Raw genomic sequence first — 23,372 nt, 5'->3', positions numbered from 1 at the left:
CACACACACACACACACACACACACACACACACACACACACACACACACTATATGAGAAATAGATTTCAATTATAACAAAATAATGTTTTGGGCCAACAAGAACCTATTGGTCCATCTTGGCTGTCCCATCCACTAAACTAAAACTATTAAATAAATAAAAATATTAAAGCCGACCTTTATCGTTTAGATAGTTATTGAGCTTTCTCTTAAACTCATTTAAATTTACTGCCTCCACAACATCCAGAGGCAACTCAGTCCAAAAGCCAACCACCCTGTTAGAAAAATAAAACTGTCTTAGCTGAAAATGACTCCTACCCTGCCAAATACTTATATTTGTGTCCCCTAGTCATATTATTCTCAATGTTAAGTATGAAAAAAGATGATGCATCAACACTATCAATTACTTTAAAATTTTAAACACCTCAATCATATCCCCTCTAACTCTTCTCTTTTCAAGAGAAAACAATTTGAAAGATCTCAGCCTTTCCTCCTATGACAACCCCTCCATCCCAGGCACCATTTTAGTACCCTCCTCTGACCCCTTCCCAACAATTCAGTGTCCTTCCTTAGGTAAGGAGCCCAAGATGGAATACAATACTCCAAAAGTGACCTAACCAACATACAATGAAATCATAACCTCTATAGACTTGTATTCAATATTTCTGTAAATACAACCAAAAATCCTATTTGCCCTGCTACTAGCAACAGTGTACTGCTTGGATGGCTTAAGAGACTGAACCACCATTACACCAAGATCGTTTTCTTTCATGATGCTGTTAAATTTATTCCCATCCAAATTATACTTATAATTCAAATTATGATAACCCACATGAATTATCTTGCATTTATCATAATTAAAACTCGTTTGCTATTTATTTGCCCAACTCAATAAATGATATAAATCCTTTTATAAATCAGCAGCATCCCCTTCACAGCTAGCCACACCCAATACCTTAATATCTTCTTCAAATATAAGTAATCTATTGACCATTCTTTGATCTATGTCACTGATGTCAATACAAAAGGGCAAAGGTCCTAAGACTGAGACCTGAGGTACCCCACTTGTAACACTAATCCAGTTTGACTGAACTTTATTTATAACAACTCTCTATTTTCTTCATTACAGTAACCTGTTTTTCTCTATGGGGTGCGTGAAGTACCTCAGGCTTTTTCAAATGAGAGTCACTGTTGTTAGTGTTAAAAAATATTTCTCACTGATTATTTTTGTTTGTTAAGCACAAAGCTACATAATAGGCTATCTGTGTTGTTCCCACCAAGGGTATCGAAACCCGTTATTAGCCTTCATACTTATTGCTGTATCAGTGAGGGACATTACTCATTGAAGGCATGGTGTTAATTTCATAGGGTGTTTAGGCTGAAATATACACCCCCCTCTCCAAAATAAAAAAGAAATTTCTAATTTAAAATGGTACCATCCCATGTATATTTGCTCACACATTTTTAAGTAATAACCTGCGTTGTTTGCTCGAGTTTGTTTTTTTGTTATTATTCTTTATTCTCATTTTTTCATCTACTTGATCCTGTGAATGCTTTCCCTAATCTTGGTTCCTCATTAAACTTATAATAACATTATTCTAACTAGAAGATCTAAGAAGGTTTAACAAGCTTACTTTGTAATTACAATCCACTGAACTGATATTAAAATACTGAATAGTCAGTTTTTTAAATAAGAAAATTAGCTGGTCATTGGGATTATTATGTGCAGATAGTCCTTTGTATAGTTTTGCACGAAAATTCTGAAACAAACAAATACATAGTTATTGCTTATACTCATCAAAATCTAAGAAACCTAAACCAATTGTATTATACGATTTGCCTAATGAAAAAGTAGAATCTTCATACCTTCGAGAGTTATCTCTTATCTCTGATAAGTTATTGATGTTACTTATTCTGCGCTGGATGGAGCACAGATAGCCTCTTGTACAGCTTTGTGCTATTTCAAACAGACAAATAACCCACTGAAAGAATTTATTGATTATTACAAAACAACAAGCTAAGTTGATATTCAAGGTTTTTAAAAAATGGCTATATTTAGTTTAATAATTGTTTTGCATATTTCATCATATTTCATTATTGACTTTACAGAAAGGAAACGATTCATTTTACTTGTTGATACAAAGAAAGAAACTGAGCATTGGAATTTATGAAATGGTCTGAAGATAAAAAGAAAATTAACATAAGCCACGAATTATGCTGTCATAAGGTTGAAGATCTTTAGTTCAGATTTATAATGATAATAATAATAATAATGAAAAACTTGGAACTTAAAAGTGTGTTTTGAAAGAGAATCCATAAAAATATATTTATTCAAAATGTCATCTAAAGATTACATAGAGCTGATTTCTTCCAAAATCCCACGGCGGAAATATCTTCGTGGAGGTGAAAAAGTTTGTGAAGTGTGTTATAAGCAAACAAAAAGTCCTTCTGATTTAGAAAGACACATGCGAATCCATACAGGGGAAAAACCATTTTTCTGCTTAGAATGCAAAAAAACATTTAAATCCAAGAGAAGTCAGGAAAGTCACCAGTTTATCTGTCATGGGATCACACATGGGATGTCTGCAACCAGGATTGCTCTACTTAGCAACCAACAAAGAAAACAAATCAGTTACCAACATGCTGAGAATGATGTTAGTGATGAATGTACGGTTTTCTGTCCATCAGTGTTGGCTAAAAGTAACACCATAGAGGAAAATGTGGAATTTAAAAATACTTGTACTTCAAATGAATCATGTGCAACTATTTCAAAAGCTATGAAAGGGGAAATGTCAAAGCATGCAGAAGAATTGGAACATTTAACTGCAAAAGACCAGAGTTTAATGCTTGAAGTAAATACAAGAATTACTTCATCTTTACCTCAAGGTATAAATGAAAGTAATCATGCCACTGTACAAACAGAAGAATCAGAGAGTGATAATTCTCTGATGTATGGAATTTCAGTTGGTGATGATACTATGAAAAAAACTGAGAAAAAGGAACTTGGAGTCTTAGAAAAATATCACAATAAATTTCATGATGATGGCATAGCATTCTCTGGTGATTCAGCAGTCACTTTAGATCATCCACATCAAACAATCCTTAATCCTTATGTTTGTGACATTTGCCACAGAGATTTTAAGTCTGCTTACAGTCTTAATTACCATTTAAGAGCAGCTCATGGTAGAATGGTGGAACTAATTCCTGCTCTTGAAATGCGATTGGCAAAAAGGAAAAGGTGTAGATCCCTGACATCACAACACATTTTGCAATCAAAAATGAATACTGAAATATCTGTAAAGCATAATGAACTTCAAGTATTGCCTTCATTCTCTCACAGTAACAATATTATTAAAACTGTTAGTAGTTCGGTTGTATCTGCACCAACTTTTACTTATGGTACTGGTTGTTACAATAAGGTAAATTGCAAAGATTTTTTAGATCAACAGAATTCAACAGACTTTAACCACAACCAAACAACTGATATAGTTAGTGGTCATCTCACATCTCCTTACAGCAGCTCACAAAGCTTTGATGAAGATAATGAAAAACAGGACCGAGTTTCTGGATCATTGCAGATTTTATTGCCCAATTTTTTACTAAGTGGTGGTGTCATGACCAGAGATTCAGCAACAGTATGGCAAACAGTGACAATCCAAACAGAAACTCCTGTTGCTAGCAAACTTGAAGGAGTTCATTCAAACACAGGGCAGCGATTTGCTCTCTATAAGTGCTGTCTTTGTGGAGATGCTTTTCCTGGACTAAGACTGTTATGCTCTCATCTAGCTGTCCATAATCAGACAAGTAAAGATTATGATTGTGAGAAGTGTGGTGCAGTATTCAAGTGGCGAAGTGAATTTGACATTCATCAACGTGTGCATCGGGTGACTGATAACAGAACTACACCAACCCTAACAGACAGTAGTCAGACAAGAGGATTAGCCTCATACACTGATGAATTATATGATTCTGTCACAAACATAGCATCATCTGTCTCAGTTACGGATGATCATATTCCAAACATTGCTAGGTGTTCACAGATAGCTACTAACTCTGATGTTGATTTGTGCACTTCAACAGTTACATCCAATTCCAGTGCTGAAGACAAGAAAGCACTAATACCAGATGATTCATCAAAAGCAAAGGATCCAAAACTCGTTAAGTCTGTATTTCAATGTAGATACTGCCCAAAGTCCTTTGATCGTGTTTTCTCAATGCAGAGACATGAACGAATCCATACAGGTGTGAAGCCATGCTACTGCAAAGAATGTGGTCGAGGGTTTAGTGAAAAGCGCAACTTGAGGCACCATATAATTCGTTTCCATTCAGAAAGTAACCAGAAAGAAATTCTTCGAAGAGGCCGAGGAAAATCACGTGAAAAATGCAGTAATAACTCATTAAAACGTGTTTCATTCCTTAAGAAAGCTGCAGTTAGAATTCTAAATTCTGTGGATCAGCAAAAAATAGAATCATCTATAACAACAATTGGATCCCATGGTAGTTCAGATCCATCTCAAGAGAATATTACATGCCCTAAATCAAGAAGATATACAGAACCGAAAGGTAGTTCAGAGCAAAGTTTTATCTGTAAAAAAGAAACAATAAGTATGTGTGAAAATAATAACTTTCAGTCTGACCTAAATATAAACTTTATAGAGAAAACACTGGAATCCTTTACTCCTAATCATTCAATACTACTATTTGATCAGAACAAAAATGATGGATATTCAAACACTATTCAAGAAAAATCAGATACTCCATACAGCTCACATGAACTAAATGAGAAGGAACTTCTTAAGGATCCAAAACGGTCTTTGATTGGAAACCGACGAAAAAAACATCCACTTCGTCTACTGAGAAACCAAGCTGATCTTAAACATGGTAGTCAACATATTGAAATAACATCTCAACCGAAGATAGAAAATTACAACATGACAACAGAAGCAGATAGCAAGCAAGACATGAAACAGTCATCACCTTTGGAGTCAATAACTGATGTGGGTATGTAGAGATTATGTTTTTTGTATTACTGAAAGTTTTGAAAGAAATATAACAATCACATTTAAAATACACGTATATGATTAGACACAATACTTTTCTTTGATGTTCCACAATAATGCAAAATTAAGTGACAATGCTATTTTTCAGTAAATTTGTATAGAAAATAGAAAAGGTGTCATTGTGGTACCAATACTAACTATAATTTACCTTTCTAGAATCACTAGCATTAGTGTTTTAGGTAAGTAAATAAATAGATGTTGACAAGGACCAAAGCCTGAAGAATATACTAGGTGGAAGAATAATTGATGTGATATTAATTAAAAAATATCGTTAACAAAATGGATTGTTTTCACCAATGAATTAAATATTTTGCAGTTTAGGTTTGTGATAATGTAAAAAAAGCCATGCTTGCTGAAAAAAGTACAAGGTGCATATAAAGTTACCTTACGCATTTGTTGGTCATAACTTCGGACTTGTAAAACATGTTAATGGAAATGAGTGTACATACATTGATAGGGAATGTATTTCTAGAATTTGCAGTTTTGACATGTGGAAGTGTCACTAATGCTGTGTGACACCATCTCTGACATTATTTCCTCTGTATGTAAGCACACAAAGTTGTTAGATGTGTTAGAGATGCCTGTGAAAAGTGACTCTCCAAGATTGCTTAGCACTTGTGAAGTTTTATATAGTGATTAATGTAACACTGGGGCAGCTTTGTGTTTTGTTATGACAGAGATGTTTGTACATAAATTTAAAGAGAAAAAAATCTGTGGTTCATGCACCACAATGAGGATTTGCACTTGTGAAGTTTTATATAGTGATTAATGTAACACTGGGGCAACTTTGTGTTTTGTTATGACAGAGATGTTAGTACATAAATTTAAAGAGAAAAAAAATCTGTGGTTCATGCACCACAATGAGGATTTGCACTACACCAGTGGAAGTTATTGTACATATTTTCACAAGTTAGTTGAGTGTATATTATATATACAGTGTTTCAAAAACACCATACAAACAAAGGTGAGGTGGGCAGCACCTGCCTAGCAGAGTGACACTTGTAGGGAAAATCTTTGAGGACTAATCTACCTGAGCTACTTTTGTAGATTAGCCTTCCAATCTGAATTAGGTGGTTGTTGTTGCATATTTCAATTATGTTTAACAAGTGTAATGAAGCATTGGACAAGGCAATCCCAAAGGAGAATGAAATGATGATTTAAGATTTTTTTTAATTGATTTATTTAATAGTTTAGTTTAGAGGATGGGACAGCTGAGATGGACCAATAGGTTCCCTTGTTGTCCCAAAGCATTATGTTGCCAGATGTACTAGGTGATCCCAGCAATCTATGTGGAAGACTATGCAAGACATTAAAACTATTTTCAATACAAGATTGAAAAACTGTAGGCATTGCATCCTGCCAACACAGAGAAGCTGTTGAACTTTGCCTTGGAATTCATTGCCCAAGTTCAAGTGGATGACAATTGGCTTGACAATATCTTGTGTCCTGATGAAGCTATCTTCTATATCCACAGCTAAGTCAACACCCACAACTGAATTATCAAGTGTGAGATCAGTACACATGCATTTGTTGAAAGGTCTCTTTGTGTGGGTTGGGTTTCCAGCAGTATCATCATTCACTTTTACAGATCTACAGATCATCGTTTATGAACTCATATCACCGGTGCACCTTATCCACACGTTAGTTAACGTAGTGCTACCTTCCTTACATGAGAGAGGTATTCAACAGGACAGTGTGTTCATGCAAAATGGTGGAAACCACATGCTACCAGTACTGTGGAGAATGAGCTATGCAATGATTTTTGTGAATCAATCATCACTAAGGAATTCCTAGTTGCATGGCTAAAATTTTCAGCAGATCTTGCATCTTTAAATTTCAGGTTTTGCGGCTATCTGAAAGCAATTATCTACCTTCACTGTAGTCCATAGGCAACTGTTGATTTTAAGAACAGTATTCATTGCCACATTCTTGCCATCCAAGGTAATCAGCTGTGCACAGTTGTGTACCACATATTGTCACATCTAATAATAGTTGCATAGGTGGCTAAAATGTTATACAAGTAAAATATTCTTCTTTTAACTCACCATGACAGCTGATTTTGTTGTGTTAATAAATATTCTTTATATTTTCATATAAAATTTCTGCATCATTCACGCATTGAAAGTTAAATTTTATAGTAGGTAATGGAAATAGTTAAAATCAAGAATACTGTGATATTCAAGAATTGAATAAAAGAAAAAAAATGTTCAGAAAATGAATTGTAACAATATGTAAGTGGTTAAATGAAAGGTACATAGTTCAAGTGAATACAAATAAAAATAGGCTTTATTTGTAAAGGTATCAGTAAATGCAAAAGTGAAAATTAAAATAATATATATATATATATATATTTACCCTTACCATTCCTAACTGAGCATCCTCTGATGGGGACAGTGATAAGTCTTCTGATTTACAATGCTGAAGATCTGGGGTTTAATTCCTCATGGTGGACACTGCAAGATAGCCTAATCTGGCTTTCCTCTAAAACAAGCAAACAAAGAAACCTAACTGAGTATTGCCATAAAGAGTAATTAATGGCTCTAGGGTTAATTTTGTGCTTGGCTTGAACGGGAATTAGGAAATTCCGAACTAGATCTCTAACAAAATTTGAATCTTTTGCCACCATATCAAGGACACAGGCTCTAAAAAGATGAAGTATGTGATATCTGTACACCAAAACTCCTTTCTCCCCTTATTTTATATCATGAGATGGCCCTTCATCAGACAGTCTCATATAAAACGTGAGTCATCTAATACATATGAAAATTCAAGTCATTGGTTTGACTGGACACTGAAATCACACAAAATATGGGAGTGCATTGTATAAACTATTTGTGCATAATATCTGCTGGCAAAAAATGACCTTGATCACCAAAAGTCATCTAGTTGGTTGGTTAACATATGACTTTGCAGGACAACCATTTTTTCTGTAGTTGAGTACAATAGTAAGGTGGTACAGCACTTTAAATACATGACAAGATATAATATGTGAAAAAAGATGTGTAAAACTTCAAACCATTGGAGGCTGCATGGCAACTTAGCAGTCCATTCATGGGCTAGATTTCTAATTAACAACAGGATTTCAACAGCATCATAGATAGTATTGATCTAATTTCATGCTTAGCTTCCATAAAATTTATATACACTGAACTAGAATTCTAGCAAAATTAAAAAGTTTATTGCCACATTGAATATGTAAACTATAATTTAGTATATATATTTATATGCTTACTTAAATGACAGATGTCCAAAGTATTGGTTTCAGTATAACTACTCATTTAAATACTATGCAATCCAGGATTGTTACTCAAACATGGAAAATAATGTTTCTCTGTGCTGAGAATGTTCTTGTTGTTGGGCAAAAAAGGGAAAATAATAAAACTTTGTATATTATGCTGTAAACCTTTTAGCTGTGATATGTTTTTAAGCCATGACACGTTCATTACAGTTAAAACATCCAAAAAAACATGTTAATTTTCAATAGCATGTTTTGACCTCAACTCAAAATGTTTTTAGTTGCTATTTTGCATTAAAATTTTAATTTTATTTATTAATAATTTTGCTTATATTACATTGAAGAAATATTTACACTGGGGGAACTTTCCTTAAGTTACAGTCTTTTCAACATCACAAGACACACATGATGTACTTATAATATTGTCATACATTTGGTCTGGCCAGATTTTGTGACAGTTATTTCCTCTTTCTGATGTGTGTATATCCTGTTTTACTTGTATCATTAAAGTTAAAATATTATGAAGTCAGTTTTTGAAAGCCCAGTCATATATCCTTCACCTCACAATACCAGTTTAAAACTTCTGATAGAATTGTTACCTTAGGAGTAGACATTTCTGGTCTTGTAACTGTTGAAAAGTAATTGTACTTCCAAGTTAGTAGCAGTAGTGCTTATAGTCTGCAAAGTAACAATGGGTAGCAAAAGCTGTTGAATGTTTTCCACTTCATTCTTAATTTCTGTATTAACTCTTAACTCATTACAGGAATGAAAGCTGAAAACTGTGGTGCTCAAGTTAACAGTAATTTAGCAGGACAGCATGGAGCATTTTTCTCTAGCTATAATCCAAGGTTAGTATTGGCAAGAAAATATAGCAAATATGCATTTGCTGCATTCCAAGGTTGGTTTTGGAAAGAAGCTTGTAGCATTTTCCTGCCATTAGCCACCTTCGATTGTAACCCATTACGATGCAAGGCAAAAGGAACAACATATTTATTAAACTACTTAATGCTTATACTGTTTTAGAGATTACCGGTTCAAAGTTCAAAGGATTCAACATAAAATATATTGAAACTACAACAAGCACTGTTATTTTTATAAAGTTTACTTGCTAGTTTGGCATAAAAAACAGTGTAATATTTTTCAAGAAAATGGTTTTATTGTTCCTTTGTGTTTACCAAGATATCTTTTGGTAACAGTTTATTTGTTCATTAATATTTTTTTTACAGGCTAGGGGTAATAAATAAACCTATAGTAAGAACCAAAGCATGTAATCCACAGATTGGACCAGATGGAAAGTTTGTTTACCCATGTAGCTACTGTCATAAGACTTTCTGCTCAACCTCAGATTTAAACCGACACATGGATTTCCATGAAGGTAGATATAAAACATGATCCAAGTTTAAACATAATTTTTCCAATTGATATTGCTGTGTGTCTTTGAAGGGTTTGTTCAGTGACTGAACTAATGAAAATAATTTAATTACATTAATGGTTAACTAATTAGCATTATGAAAACTAAATTATACCATCAAGCTATTCTTCCTGCATTTACATTTATTAAACAATTATACAGATAGAACATTTGTTTATTTTAATCTAATTAGTGTTAGATGGAGGTAGAGATTTCCACCAAAATGAAATTCTGTAAAGCATGTAGATAATATTTAAGTGCTCCAAGAAGTATTCATTGAAGGTTAAGGTGTGGTATTCAAGTTCACTGATAACCTACAGAGTGTAAACTATCTGAAGAATGCAGGTTCCAGAAATGTTTTGCAGAGGTTGATTCTGGACAGAAAAAGAAAGACAAGCAGATAAAAGTGAACAAATGAATAGAATTTTTATTCACACACTGTATAAGTTTTAGCGTAGTTGCCAGCTTCTAGTTAATTCTATAACTTCTATAACAGGATCAAACTAACAACACATTCACAAAGGACAAAGACCAAAGTAAGATCAATGATGTTAAGTCAGACCAAAGTCCTGATGTGGTATCCCACAATTTTTAGATTGTTTATGTCAGTGATAATTCCCATTAAATTTATTGAAGGAACATCAATCCCCAACTTGTACTAACTTGACCAAGTCTCTGTACATCTTGAAATGATTATGACCTCACTTCAAGAGGGCATGACACTGAAACATTGCCAAGTAAGCACATAAACTTTATAGAACAGTTACTGTAGTATGTAATTTTTGTTTAATGTAAGGGATTAGTGTAATACCACCATCACAATGCACACACACAATTTTGGTTAAAATATTTGAAATATAAATTTGTTTACAATTTATTTTTATCTTTCTTGTTTTATTATAATGGTTATTCTGTTTTGTTAGCTTATTATATGTAGTTAAAACTAACCTAAACTTCCTAAACTGGTCAAACCTCATGAGATATTGAGTTTATAGCTGAAAATATCATTAACAGTGAGGGGTAACCAACCAGTGAAGTAATATAGTTTGAACATTATATTTAGTTAGTTATGCTCATTTCTAGGTATATTTTTTTTCAGTTCTGATCTATTTAGATATCTTTTTTTTTATCAGAAATAAATAACATTTGGCTTACAAGTCACTAATAATTAGTAGTGCATCCATAAAACCTGCCCCAAAATGTAGAAAAGCGACTTTTTCCTAGTTATGGAATAGTATAATATGATATTTCAAATCATCACATAACTTACACTGTGATGATACTAAGTGTATGGTGTAAAATATTACTTAAGTAAGATGAGTTTATTACTCTGCTAAAATTACAGCTTTCCAAGAAGGTTTCACTGAGTTAGAATATAATTCCAAATAATTTGTATTAACTGAATAGATTGTACAAAAACATGTTTTGTCTGTTGAAGGAACAAGCTTTATTAATATGTAACAAAGTAGATAACACAGTTGGTATTTTCATTCAAGATAACACTGATTTCAACTTACTGTTGTTTCTGTTGAAAACATATTAGCTTGAATATAATTTAAATTAATAAAGCTTATAATTTCTGTCAGAGTAACATGGTGTTAGCGCTGTTCTGTGTCAGGTTTCAAGACTTGTTTTTAAAGGCTATTTAGCAGTTTGTCTTACTTAATTGTACCCAAGAGATGTTATTGTTTTGCACATTTAAGAATTTAGACTCCCTGTTTCCTGCTCCTTCTTTCACTAAAGCTTCCTCTCCTGAGGACTCATCTGATAAGCCACCTTCTGCCCTTTCTTTGCAGTTGGTGACATGTGCTTGTGAAGTTTTGGAGATGCAACCAGTTGCTTTTGAGTCTATCCCTTCTTTGTTGTCCAATCATTCTCAAGGGTTTACTTAGTTTTTCTTCCTTCTCCTGATATTGCTGAGGGTATCACTATGCTGCCCCCCCCCCTATTTATCTGAACAACATGCCCTGGCACATCATCATCAGGATGATATATATTTGGACACTCAAAGGTTGAATCTATTGGATGCCAAGTATGAACCTGTTATCTCTCTTAACAGGTCACAATTTTTGCAGATTCGTTTAACTCTTACTACTGTTTTAAGATACTTAAAGCATATCACCAATTGCATCAACAATTTGACGATGAACTGGGCCTTTTACTGGTCACTACTATGACACGTTTGTCCTCTTCAGGACTTGCCTTGGTGTTGTGGTTGGTTTGTTACTGGGACTTGTTGAGTCGTGATGCATTTTTAGAGGATATTCACTTACCTTCTTCTGCCCTTTAAGATTTATGGGAAGCACTTCTTCTTTGGCCTTATTTATTTGCTGGAATTCCAGAATATTTAGAAGCCAGAGTTGATACAGCACATTTGCAGTCTTCTTTATCCTCTTTGGCTGCTCAACTCTATTCTACTTTCACTGGTACTTCTGCAGGTTCATCCTTTCGTGTCTCCAGGCCCCTTCCTTCCACTACTCATTTCATTTGTTCTCTTAATCGTTTCCATCCTTATTTTCAAGAGATATTTTGTGGGCCAGTACTTGGACTTCTCCCGACACGTTAATATCGCATTACCTTCACGACATGGCAGTTTTCTCTTTGAAGGGACGTCGTCTTCCCCCTGTGGCTGTGTTATTGTTCTTTTCCTTTCTAGAGTCCCTATTGATTTCTTTTCAATCCCACTCAGTGGCAAGTGTTGCCCAGTCGGGTATGCTTATATTCAAATTCCACACTAGCAACCTTTATATCGATTCCTGGTTGCAATGGGCTCTGTCGAGATGAGGTGTTCTGTAAGACCATCTGGACGCAATTCTGGATGGTGATATCATATTACAATATTTCTAATGGAGTTACTCATGGACTATCATGAGTAAATCTAAAGGGGATTTTGCCGGTACCAGCTGATCTTAGAGTTCAATCAGTTGAGCTCAGTTTGCTTTTGAAAATTAGGGAACTTGGTTCACCTATTGCACTGTCTCCAGAGACCTGTTCTTCAGGACTCTCCAATGCTTATGTCCCCCCCTTACTTCTACTAGTAGAGCTCGGGAGTCCTTACCACACCCAATTCTGGATGGTGATATGATATTACAATATTTCTAATGGACCGTTACTCATGGACTATCATGAGTAAATCTAAAGGGGATTTTGCCAGTACCAGCTGATTTTAGAGTTCAATCAGTTGAGATCAGTTTGCTTTTGAAAATTAGGGAACTTGGTTCACCTATTGCACTGTCTCCAGAGACCTGTTCCTCAGGACTCGCCAATGCTTATGTTCCCCCCTTACTTCTACTAGTGGAGCTCGGGAGTCCTTACCATACCCAATTCCCAGTCACTGGAGTGGTGGGCAGAGGATTTATCTTTGGAGTGTTGAAGGAGAAGAGGGCAAAGTTGGGGAGCAGGACCAACCTACATGGGAGACTACTTGTAAAACCAGTCCAGATTTGACACTTAGCTATCTGGTGGGGGTGCTTTTCAGGTCTTATGTTGTTCATGCAGGGGGTCCACTATCTCCTCGTAAATTCAAACGCGACATGGTCCCATCTTTGGTCCTTGGTGGGACAGTATTCCACATCCTCTCCTTAATTCCATGGGTAAGCAGAATTCTCCTTGTCCACTTGGTGGGGGAGTAAAGACAACTGTTTGTAAATCCAGACTAGATGAGTTCTGGACTTTGGTGGAGTTTGGCATATGATCCCATCAATCTAGATTTTGAGATGTTGCCTTTTAGACTTCTTCAGGTTGATCAAAAGGATTCTCCATATTGGTGTTTCGTTCTTTCTTTCATAAATCCAGTGGTTACTGGTAGAGATCCTATCACAAAGATATATATCTACAGTCCAACTGCCCTGGCCACCAATGTGGGATATGGGTACCATGACCCCTTAAATCCAACCTGAGTTGTGAAACCTCGGCTGTTTGATCAGGGCTGGACCATCATACTTGTATTATATTCCACCCTTTTGAATTTTCTGTAGTTCTGGGTGAAGAGCATACTTGTTCTGGATGTAGTGCGGTGTTTCCCACTTTGGTACCACTTCTCGTGGTACATAGTTGTTCTCTGCAGATGCTTTCTGTATGATCTCTGTCCTCACTGGCCCCTACACTTTCTCAATGTGGGATTCTAGCTATTAGTGTCAGGTAAGTATGTTTTGGAAGTTATTATTTTCCTGAACTGAAAATGCATTTCCAAACATACTTACCTCCACTGACACTCTCACTCCCTTCCTCCCCACTAACAGCCAGTGTTAGTGACCAGAATGTGGTAAGTCTTGAAAAAGTGATTTTATTGTCTGCATACAGTGCTTTATAGAGGGCATGTGAGGGGCATCATAAAGTTTTGCAAATTAGATATTGCCAAGGGCAGTCAAGTACCGTATTTATATAAAGACTGGAGTGAGCGAACACAATGAAAGATGAAGATCAAGAAATAGCTATTAGTGTCAGTAGTGTAAATATATTTGGAAATACATTTTCAGTTTAGGAAAATGATAACTTTAATAAGAGTTTGCTAGTACCAGACAATTTGAACTTCTGTCAGCAGTTGCATTATCACACGCGTATGAAGTTAGCTTATTGTACACGTATACAAAAATCAATATTAAACCTAAACACTTTATACTACAAGACCAATTCCAACAACTAATTTACAGTCAAACAGTTAACTTGATAATTATAAACATTCTTAAGTATTTTAACATTTACAATGCTCTTAATTAACATCACGTTTGTTAAATACACAAATTTAATCACAAAGCAAAATGTACTGTAAATGTTCAGCTAACAGATGCATAACAAAAAATCGTTAATATTATTGACCTAAGGAAAATACAGTGTATCAGCATTCTGTGGCTACCATTGGTCAAATCATTATTTATTCTACCAACCATGTTACAAAAACCACCAGCCAATCATGTTATGCCCCCTTCAATACTTCTAGATATCATATAAACACCTGCAAAACTAGTCAAGCTGACCTGAAGATGACAGATGAGAGGCTTTTGGAATTTTGATCTACTTTTGTAGATTAGTCCTCCAAAACTTTCTCTGTAAGTATTATTCTAAATTGGGCAATTGCTGTCTGTTTCACATTTGCCTAAATCATATATGAACGAAGTGGAAACATCCTTATTCCAGTTTTGTGCAGGCATGCTTTGTGTTACTGCAATAGCCAGAAGTCAAGTTATATGCAACTTAGAAACTGGGCAGCTTTAGTGTGAATACCCCAAACATTCTTGCAGCATTCTGTCTTTGTTACTAATATTTTCAGGATTTTATAAATAACGCAGTTTTTGGTACAATGTATGAGAAGAAAACTTGATCATTGTGATTTTAGTTATAGAAGTTTTATGACAAAAATACTGGACTTGTATTTATTTTGTAATCCATATTTCATATCAATAAAGAAACAGTGTGTGTATACATACTATAATTGATAGCTTCAGTAAAATAATGGGTAGAGTTAAACCATGCTCTTTAGAGCTACATTTTTAATTGAAATAATCTTCAGATAATTTTTGACTCTTAACAATATGAAATTTTAATAGTTGTGTGACCTGTAGCTCATAACAGTTTCATGTGGAGGCTTTTATATTTCAGTATGATTTTGCAAGATACATAATATTTTGCCACTGTATTTTACAATTTAAGTTCTTTATGTATAACCAGATGATAAATAGGACATTTATTGACTACAGCAGACTTCATTAAATTAATTTGACAACATGAAGGCAAATTCTCTGTCACATGCATATCTCCAATTTGATGAAATTTAAGGGACGTACATCTGGCCAGAAATGTTTTAAATAAATGACAGATACGAAAGTATTACATAGGATGGAGAATGGACTGGCAGTAAGGGAAGTTTGGAATCCAGAATGTAAACAGTGCACTTCTGTTGTCATAATCCTTTAATAAATTATAAGCTGTCATTTCCAGTATGATATTTGAAGTTGAGAACATGTGGTACATATACTTTTGCTGAAAAAGTTCCTATGTGTTTTTAGAATGCAGAGTGTGAGAACTGTGTATCTTGTGAATAAAAATTATATTTTATTTGTTTACTTGTGTTTGCTTCTTTATCCTCTGCCTAACCACATTTGCACAGGTAGGGTTGGGTGGGAGGTCAAAATGTGTATGACATGACCTTGTACAGAATGCCATTAAACATAGTATTATTTATTTGATGTCAGAGTTGTGAACTATTTATTTTATCAAACAATGCTGAACTAGTAAATGTTCATGACAGAGGAGAGTAAATATCAGGAATTCAGAAAAACAACTGTAGAAAGGACTTTCAGAGATTATGCAAATGCAGTTTGTATGATGGACAAAAGTATTTTTATTATTTGCATCAACATCATCTTGCACTCTAACTTGTCCAAGTCAGAATGACATCATCAGAACACAGACATATTTTGAGTAAAAATACCTTAGTAACACATCTGATTTTTTGTGTACAATAGATTTATGTCTTACTAAAACTTACCACACTTCCTGTAACTACACATGGTAAATTTGGAATTATATTAAATAATCATTTGCCAATAAATAGACTAACCCCATGCACATTTGGTTAACAAATACCGAATCTGTGGCACAATATACTTGATACTTTTCTGTTTAACATCAGTGTGTCTAAATACCACAGCTGAACATATTGGCTTAGTATCTGCTCATCTCTTATTAAATCATTTACAGTTCAAAACAGGATTTTAACTGCTATGTAGCAAATTCTTGTTGGTATGTCAGAAAATTTCTTGTTCTCAAGGAAACATTTCTCCAAATTGAAACAACTGATTAGTATTTAATGACTATGACAATTATAATATTAAATTTAAGTTTTTGGCTTGTTTAATAATGTGGAAAAAAGTTTGTCATACAACAGTTTATGTAGAATATTTTAATAAGGAATCAAAACCAAAAATTCAAATTTCCATCTATGTGGCTAACAGAGAATTAAATATTATCATTTCACTGTTTTGTCTTAAGTTGAATACAATTTTATATCATTACAAGTAAAACCTTTAGAGCATGTTCTATGTCTATGTAAAAACAATTAAGCATCAGCTTAACTTTGGTGCTTATTGAACATGAACTTTAAACTTCAAATTTCTTTTACCTTTGTAAAGATAGTCTTTGCAAAACCTTTTAAAAAAGCATTTGAGCAATAAGAGAGAAAAATGAATAAACTATATTTTGTCAATCATGTTGTAAGACAGTTAATTCTTCTTTTATTTTATGGTTTTGTTTACCATTCATTTATTATTCCTTCTATCATTCAGTTGAAATATAAATTTTTAATTATCTTAAAGTGCTAACTTACCTTCTAGAACACATTGAATTTGAGTATGTTTGTATTATGAAACTGATACAATCTTCCCTTTGCAGTGACATACAGATAATGTTGTGAAAGATTATGTAAATTAGCTAGCTACACAAGGTGTAACCTTGTGGTCTAACTACTGAATAAAAAGCCTTCCTTGATCTTAAACAAGTTAGTTCATGAGATTAGTTAGAACTATTGCTAATTGTTACTCTATTGTTATTGATCATGAAGTGGTTTAATTTTGGAATTTTTTTTTTTTAAGAACTAGGTTTTTTTTCTGTTTCTTAATTCCTATATTTATTGAAATTAATAATTTTTACAAACTTTTATTTTCTAAGTGATAAAACTTGTATTGCAATTGTTTGAAAGTTTTATTTTTGGATTTCTGTTGTTGGTACAATTTAATAAGTTGTTTTTTTTGCTCAATTCTGGTTGGCCCGGCATGGCCAGGTGGTTAGGGTGCTCGACTCGCAATCTGAGGGGCACGGGTTCGAATCACCGTTACACCAAACATGCTCGCCCTTTCAGCTGTGGGGGCATTATAATGTGACTGTTAATCCCACTATTCGTTGGTAAAAGAGTAGCCCAAGAGTTGGCAGTGGGTGGTGATGACTAGCTGCCTTCCCTCTAGTCTTACACTGCTAAATTAGGAACGGCTAGCGCAGATAGCCCTCGTGTAGCTTTGCACGAAATTCATAACAAACAAACAAACAACTCTGGTTATAGCTACATTTTGTTTTAGTCTGTTGCAGCCTTACAAATGACACTGAATTGTTGGAAAAGGTTTAGAGGAGGGCTAATACAATGATACTTGGGATGAAAAAATTTTCATACATGAATAGGTTAAGATCTCTGAACTTCTTTTCCAATGAAAGAAGAAGAGCTGAAGGGATCTGATTGAGGTTTTAAGATTGTTAAGGGAATTAATAACATTGAAGCATCATCTGTTTTCATGTTTGATAGTGAGAATAATAAAACTAGGAAACACAGATATAAATTCTGGGAAGGTACGACTTATCTTCAGCTAAGACAGCTTTATTTTTCTAATAGGGTTGTTGGCCTTTGGAACAGGTTGTTTTTAGCTGTGTTATATGCAGTTAGTTTAAGGGAGATTAACCTCTTCCATGATTTACTCGAGTTAATTATGACAAACCATTTCTCCTCCTGTTTTTAATCATTTGCCCAAATATTTTTGTATGTTAACATTTATTACAAACATTGTTTCCTAGATGGCAGTGGGGAGGCTGCTTATGTTGATCTCTATTGGATTTATTCTGAGTTATGAATCATTAACACTAAAAAAAGGCATTCCTCTTCTTGATTGTAGTTTCATTGAAGTAATGTATATCATGTATAAATTCAGATATATAGCATTTATTTATCAACAGTATTTGGTGCAGAAATAAGAGATCATAAAAGAACTTTTGTCTCATTAATATACAAGTCTAGGCTATCAAAAGACTGAAATATAACCTGACCTCTTTTATTATTATTATTATTAGTATGAAAGGGATTAAGGGAAAGATTATTAAATATTGGTATGATAAGAGTTGGCTTTAAGATTTTTAGTGTTTAGTTTAACTTAGTGGATAGGACAGCCTGGATTGACTAAAATGCCCTTTCTTGTCCTTTAACATTATGTTAAATATTAAAATTGTGATTTAAACTCCTCAATAAGTTTAACAAGCATTTTTCTTGCTTTTGTTACTTGAAAGTAGTTAAATCAGTTGCAGACAAGTTTTATATATAATTGGCATTTTACTGGCATCTACTTGCTTTGATATTATCTGTAAAACAAGATTAAATTAATAGCTAACCCATAAAGAGTGTATTATTTTGGAAATGATAGTGCAGTCACTTACATGTCAAAGGTAATATTAAACAAGAATGTTTCCAACTTTTAATTTTTGTTACAGACATTCGTCCCTTCAAGTGCCCTTACTGCACATATTGCAGCAGAACCAACAGTCAACTGAAAGTGCATATGATGAGGCATCAAGGTATAGTTGAGGGGTCTTTAAAACCTAAGGGTATACTTTTAAATGTAAATTTAAAAGATAGAACATTAATAACAATTACGATATATTTTTGAATTCAAGTTGAGAATGTGTTCTTGATATACTTTAATGTTTTAAAAATCTGATTACAGAATTGTCTTCATCAAAAGTCATAGGACTTTAGTAATGCTTTCTTAACTGATACGTGCATAACACTGTAGCTGGTAGATGATGATTTCAGCTTAAGGTAAATAAATAAATAAGTAAAGCTTGTGATGGTTTTTGAACACATCTCCTAACCATTAAATTTTTCAATTAGAATGCAAGTTTACTTTGAAATTTCTGCCTTTATCACACTATCTGAATTACAACATATAAAATCTTTGAAACACCATATACTTGTCATTTTAGAAGCAACAATCATGGCATATGCATGCACACTATAGTGATCTATTGCCAACAAATAGTGGTTTTACTGCTATTATACACACTTATTACATGAAACCTTTGTTGGGCCAGTTTGGAACAAAGTACTTGTGAATGTTATTGTGTTGTTTTATTAGAGTTATTACCATAAAATAACAATTTTTTAAACATCTGTTTATTTATTGGACAAGTGTTTAATTATTTGTCACTATATAAAGAAATGTGTAATTCTCAAATTATTATTTCTTTCATACTATGTAGCAGAAAAGTACAGTTTTTAAATTATTAAAGTCTTAACTGTAATACTGTTTTAAGACATTTTGGTAGCTTAAATCATGAAATGTAATATATTTAAATGTATTATTTACCTTGGTTGTTATGTACATTGTCATACTAGTATACAAGTGGGAATTTCAAAAGTGTTTGCAATTTTTAAAATCTGCATGATCTTATTACCCCTTCACTATGAAAATGATGTAACTTGTGATGACATTAGGTATCTTTAGCTGCAAGATCAGTTTTTGCACAGCGACCTTCAAACATTCTGTACACTTGCCGTTGATATTTTCAGAGACTTTATTATACAGTACATGAATAGTTAGAACACAAGCTTAATAAGGTTTTATACAAAACACTGAACTGTGAATACCATTTTTTACTACAATAACAGTACTCCCTACTGTAAAATTCTGATGAAAACAAAATATGTGAGCTACAACAATTAAGTATATTCAGGTTCATGAATCAGTAAAAATATTATTATTGCTGTTGGTACAAGATTTAATGAGTATTCAAAAAGTTTTTTAGATTGTAGCTTCATAGTTATCTTTGAAAGATATTGACATGCTTGTTATTGTGGAGAAAAGAAAATGTGTACAGAAGTGTCAAGTATTTTAATGGTTCCATGTAATTCTTACAATTCTGAGGTGTAAAAGCTAACTTAGCTTTCACAGTTATGCTGAGCTTACTGGAGACAGCTTAAAATAGCTGACCTCTGGACAAAATGCTTGTTTTAACTATTTGTTGTTCTCTAATATTTGTTTGATCATTTTAACTCAACAATAGAATGCATTATCTTAATTGTCAGATCTAGATGAGTAGTTAAATTTAATTAAATATATAATTATCATAATTACACTCTCATTTGAAATATATTTTACCTGCATCATTATAAGTCTTAGTAATAAGATGGATTGTATAGTATGCATACAGATAGCAACAAATATAAATACATGAGCTTCAAAAGAAGACCACCAAATGTCATGACTAATATTTTTAGTAATATTCTGATGTAAAAGCTAGTAATATGAGTTAGTGCCACTGAAGTCTGAGTACATATTTAAGTACTGAAGAAAAGATGTCTTTTGTATCAAAGCTTTAACCATCTCTAAATTACAGTGCATACATCCTTGCGAGTTGTATTAAAAACAACCAAAATATTAGGCTTTGATATCACAGACCTAAGGAAAGAGGGACCAATCATCAGCCTGTTACTCTTAAAAATTAGTGAAGCTAGCTGCCGTGACAACTAGTGTGACAAAAAAAAAAACAAGTGTGAGAGTGTATTGTATTGTTTAAGAAATATTTCTGGTACTTTAGTTGTTAATTGTTTCAAGTTGCAGGAAATAGAGATTTTCACAGACTTTTTTTTTTCTTGTACAATAAGTTTATATTGAATGAAATCAGTCCTTTCAGATATTTGTTAATATACAAGTACAGTCAGGAATTGTTGATTGGTGCAGTTAGACAAGTTTTTTGTTCCATTGACAACCCAAAAATCATCATGTGCAAAGCCATATATTAGCAATTTTTGAAGGCACTGTAGTGTTCAACCTCATCAAAATGGTAATGTTGATTGTTCTAGGTGAAACAAATTTATTGGATATAACTTTGATATAAGACTGCATGTAATATCTGCTTATGATTATGTGTATGTGAACTCTGTTTTTTTTAGATCATGCATACAACAAATGTAAAGTAACAAATGTGCTGTGGATCCAAAATCACAGAAGAAGATTGATAGTTATCAGAATTTATACAAAAATGCTGTTTCATGCATGTCTGGCTTTGTAGTTCTTAGTTATAGCAAATATTGAATGTGAAATCTGTTAAGATATATATATAACACCTAATATTGTTTTTTCGTAAATGTAAAAGATAAAGGTGGTCTGATTATTCCATAAAATTATAAGTTGCTGAGAAATTTATTCCAAAACATACTCACCTCCTCTCACACTACAGCTATTACTTCACTGCTAGGGTTTCCTTCCTTTGCCCATCTAAGCATTGGTCTGATTTTTTCTCGCTTGCTCCAGTCTTTTATACCCCACTTAATTGCCCTTGGTGATATCTGTCTCATAACACTCTCCACCTATATCAGTGCACCATCTATCCTGATACTGTATATGAGCACATCATTCAGATAATGTTATCATTCTTTCTCGACAGAGCCTTCAGGGATAGGTTTCTCTGTACTGACTGTTAGATACAATTTGAGCATTCTTCACGTTACCTAGTTATTTTTGTGAAAAAAAAAGTTTTTTTTGCTTGGCAAGCCAATATGCAGCATAAATTTCCAAATTACCGTTTCAGGCATAGAGGCTAATCACATCCCTCCTATCCACCTCTGATATCTATTCCAGTGTCCCAACCCCCGACATCAAACTCACGATCCATTGGTTCCCAAAATAGATCCCACCCCTATCCAAGAGGCTCCTCCACTCAGTTGCAGTGCCAACAGCGGCAGCAACTACACTATGCCAGTAGGGTTTTGGGGGCTTAGCTGCGAGAATGTCTGGACATATGGAACACCTTTACCACAGATCCATGGATGCTACAGATTCTTGTGTCAGGATTGTTCATTTAGTTCATATCTCCACTTCCATTATCCTCCAACCTGTAGTGTTTTTGTCTCCCACAGATCCTTGGATTTTGAAGCTTTGTTCCAGGATTATCAGAGATTTGCTGGTCAACAGGGCAGTGGAGAGAGTTGACCTAGTTCTTCCAGGGTTTTATTCCCATCTGTTAGTTGTGCCCAAGAAGATGGGAGATTAACATAGGTTAATTAATCTTTCTCCCCTCAAACAATTCTTAGATCTTCCCAGGTTCACGATGGAGTCATTCCCCTACTCTACCTTGGCATTTTTTGCTAGGGCTGTGTATGACCAAATTTAATGTCACTGATGCCTATCTACACATTCCCATAGCAGAGTTGTCTCACCACTATTTGCATTTTCTGCACAAGGGTCAGGTGCTGCAGTTCAAGACTCTGCCCTTCAAACTAACATTGGCACCATATGTGTTCTGCAGAATCATACAATGTTTTTCTCATCACCTCTATTCCCTAGGCCTATGCACACACCATTATATGGATGAATGGTTACTGCTAGCACCATCTTGTCAGTTGAGGGAACGTCATAACCAGATTATCCTTTCAGAAGCCACCAAGGCAGGCTTTATTATCAGAGCCAAGAAATCTATTTTCACTCCAATACAATATATCATCCATCTGGGTGTCTTTTTCACCATGTATCTTAATCAGGCTCAGCCAACTTCCATCCGGCTCCATGCTATGGAACAGGCAGTCAGACTCTGACATCTTCTCCCGCTGCATGGATGGTTATTTCTCTTTTGGGGATGTGAGCGTCACTCTAATCCCTCATTCTTTTGGGATGAGCACACAGAGATCCCTTCATTGACCACTGTGCGACCAATGGACAGTGATACACTGAATTACCCAGACTCCTTATTCAGGATCAACATTTTAGATCTTGAGTGGTGGTTAGATCTTAACAACACTACAATAGGTGTTCCTCTGCTGCCATCTCCTCCTGAGACCCATCTCCTCACAGATGCCTCATTTCAGAGATGCAGTGCATAACGGTCAGGAATTCCAGGGCCTATGGATGGACGACAACG

At 34.2% G+C, this 23,372-nt stretch overlaps 1 protein-coding gene across 4 annotated transcripts in view; it reads left to right on the top strand.

Annotated features, from left to right (window-relative positions):
- The window catches only part of LOC106468618 (zinc finger protein Xfin-like), a 30,667-nt gene that overhangs the window by 1,774 nt on the left and 5,521 nt on the right, over window positions 1-23,372 (top strand). Inside the window, exons 2-5 of one of the 4 annotated variants that reach the window (XM_022396961.1) lie at window positions 2,108-4,999; window positions 9,057-9,141; window positions 9,520-9,668; window positions 18,948-19,031. In XM_022396961.1, coding sequence (XP_022252669.1) covers window positions 2,335-4,999; window positions 9,057-9,141; window positions 9,520-9,668; window positions 18,948-19,031 — 2,983 coding nt within the window. In that variant the 5' untranslated portion in view covers window positions 2,108-2,334. Of the gene's footprint in view, window positions 1-2,107; window positions 5,000-9,056; window positions 9,142-9,519; window positions 9,669-18,947; window positions 19,032-23,372 lie in introns of those variants that run through there. The other 3 variants (XM_013929048.2, XM_022396962.1, XM_022396963.1) reach the window with 3 other exon arrangements.

This window comes from Limulus polyphemus, unplaced genomic scaffold (assembly GCF_000517525.1).
Source record: "Limulus polyphemus unplaced genomic scaffold, Limulus_polyphemus-2.1.2 Scaffold3080, whole genome shotgun sequence".
Lineage (NCBI taxonomy): Eukaryota > Metazoa > Arthropoda > Merostomata > Xiphosura > Limulidae > Limulus > Limulus polyphemus.
The sequence above is the reverse complement of the archived record's forward strand: the minus strand, read 5'-3'. Positions and strand labels throughout refer to the sequence as shown.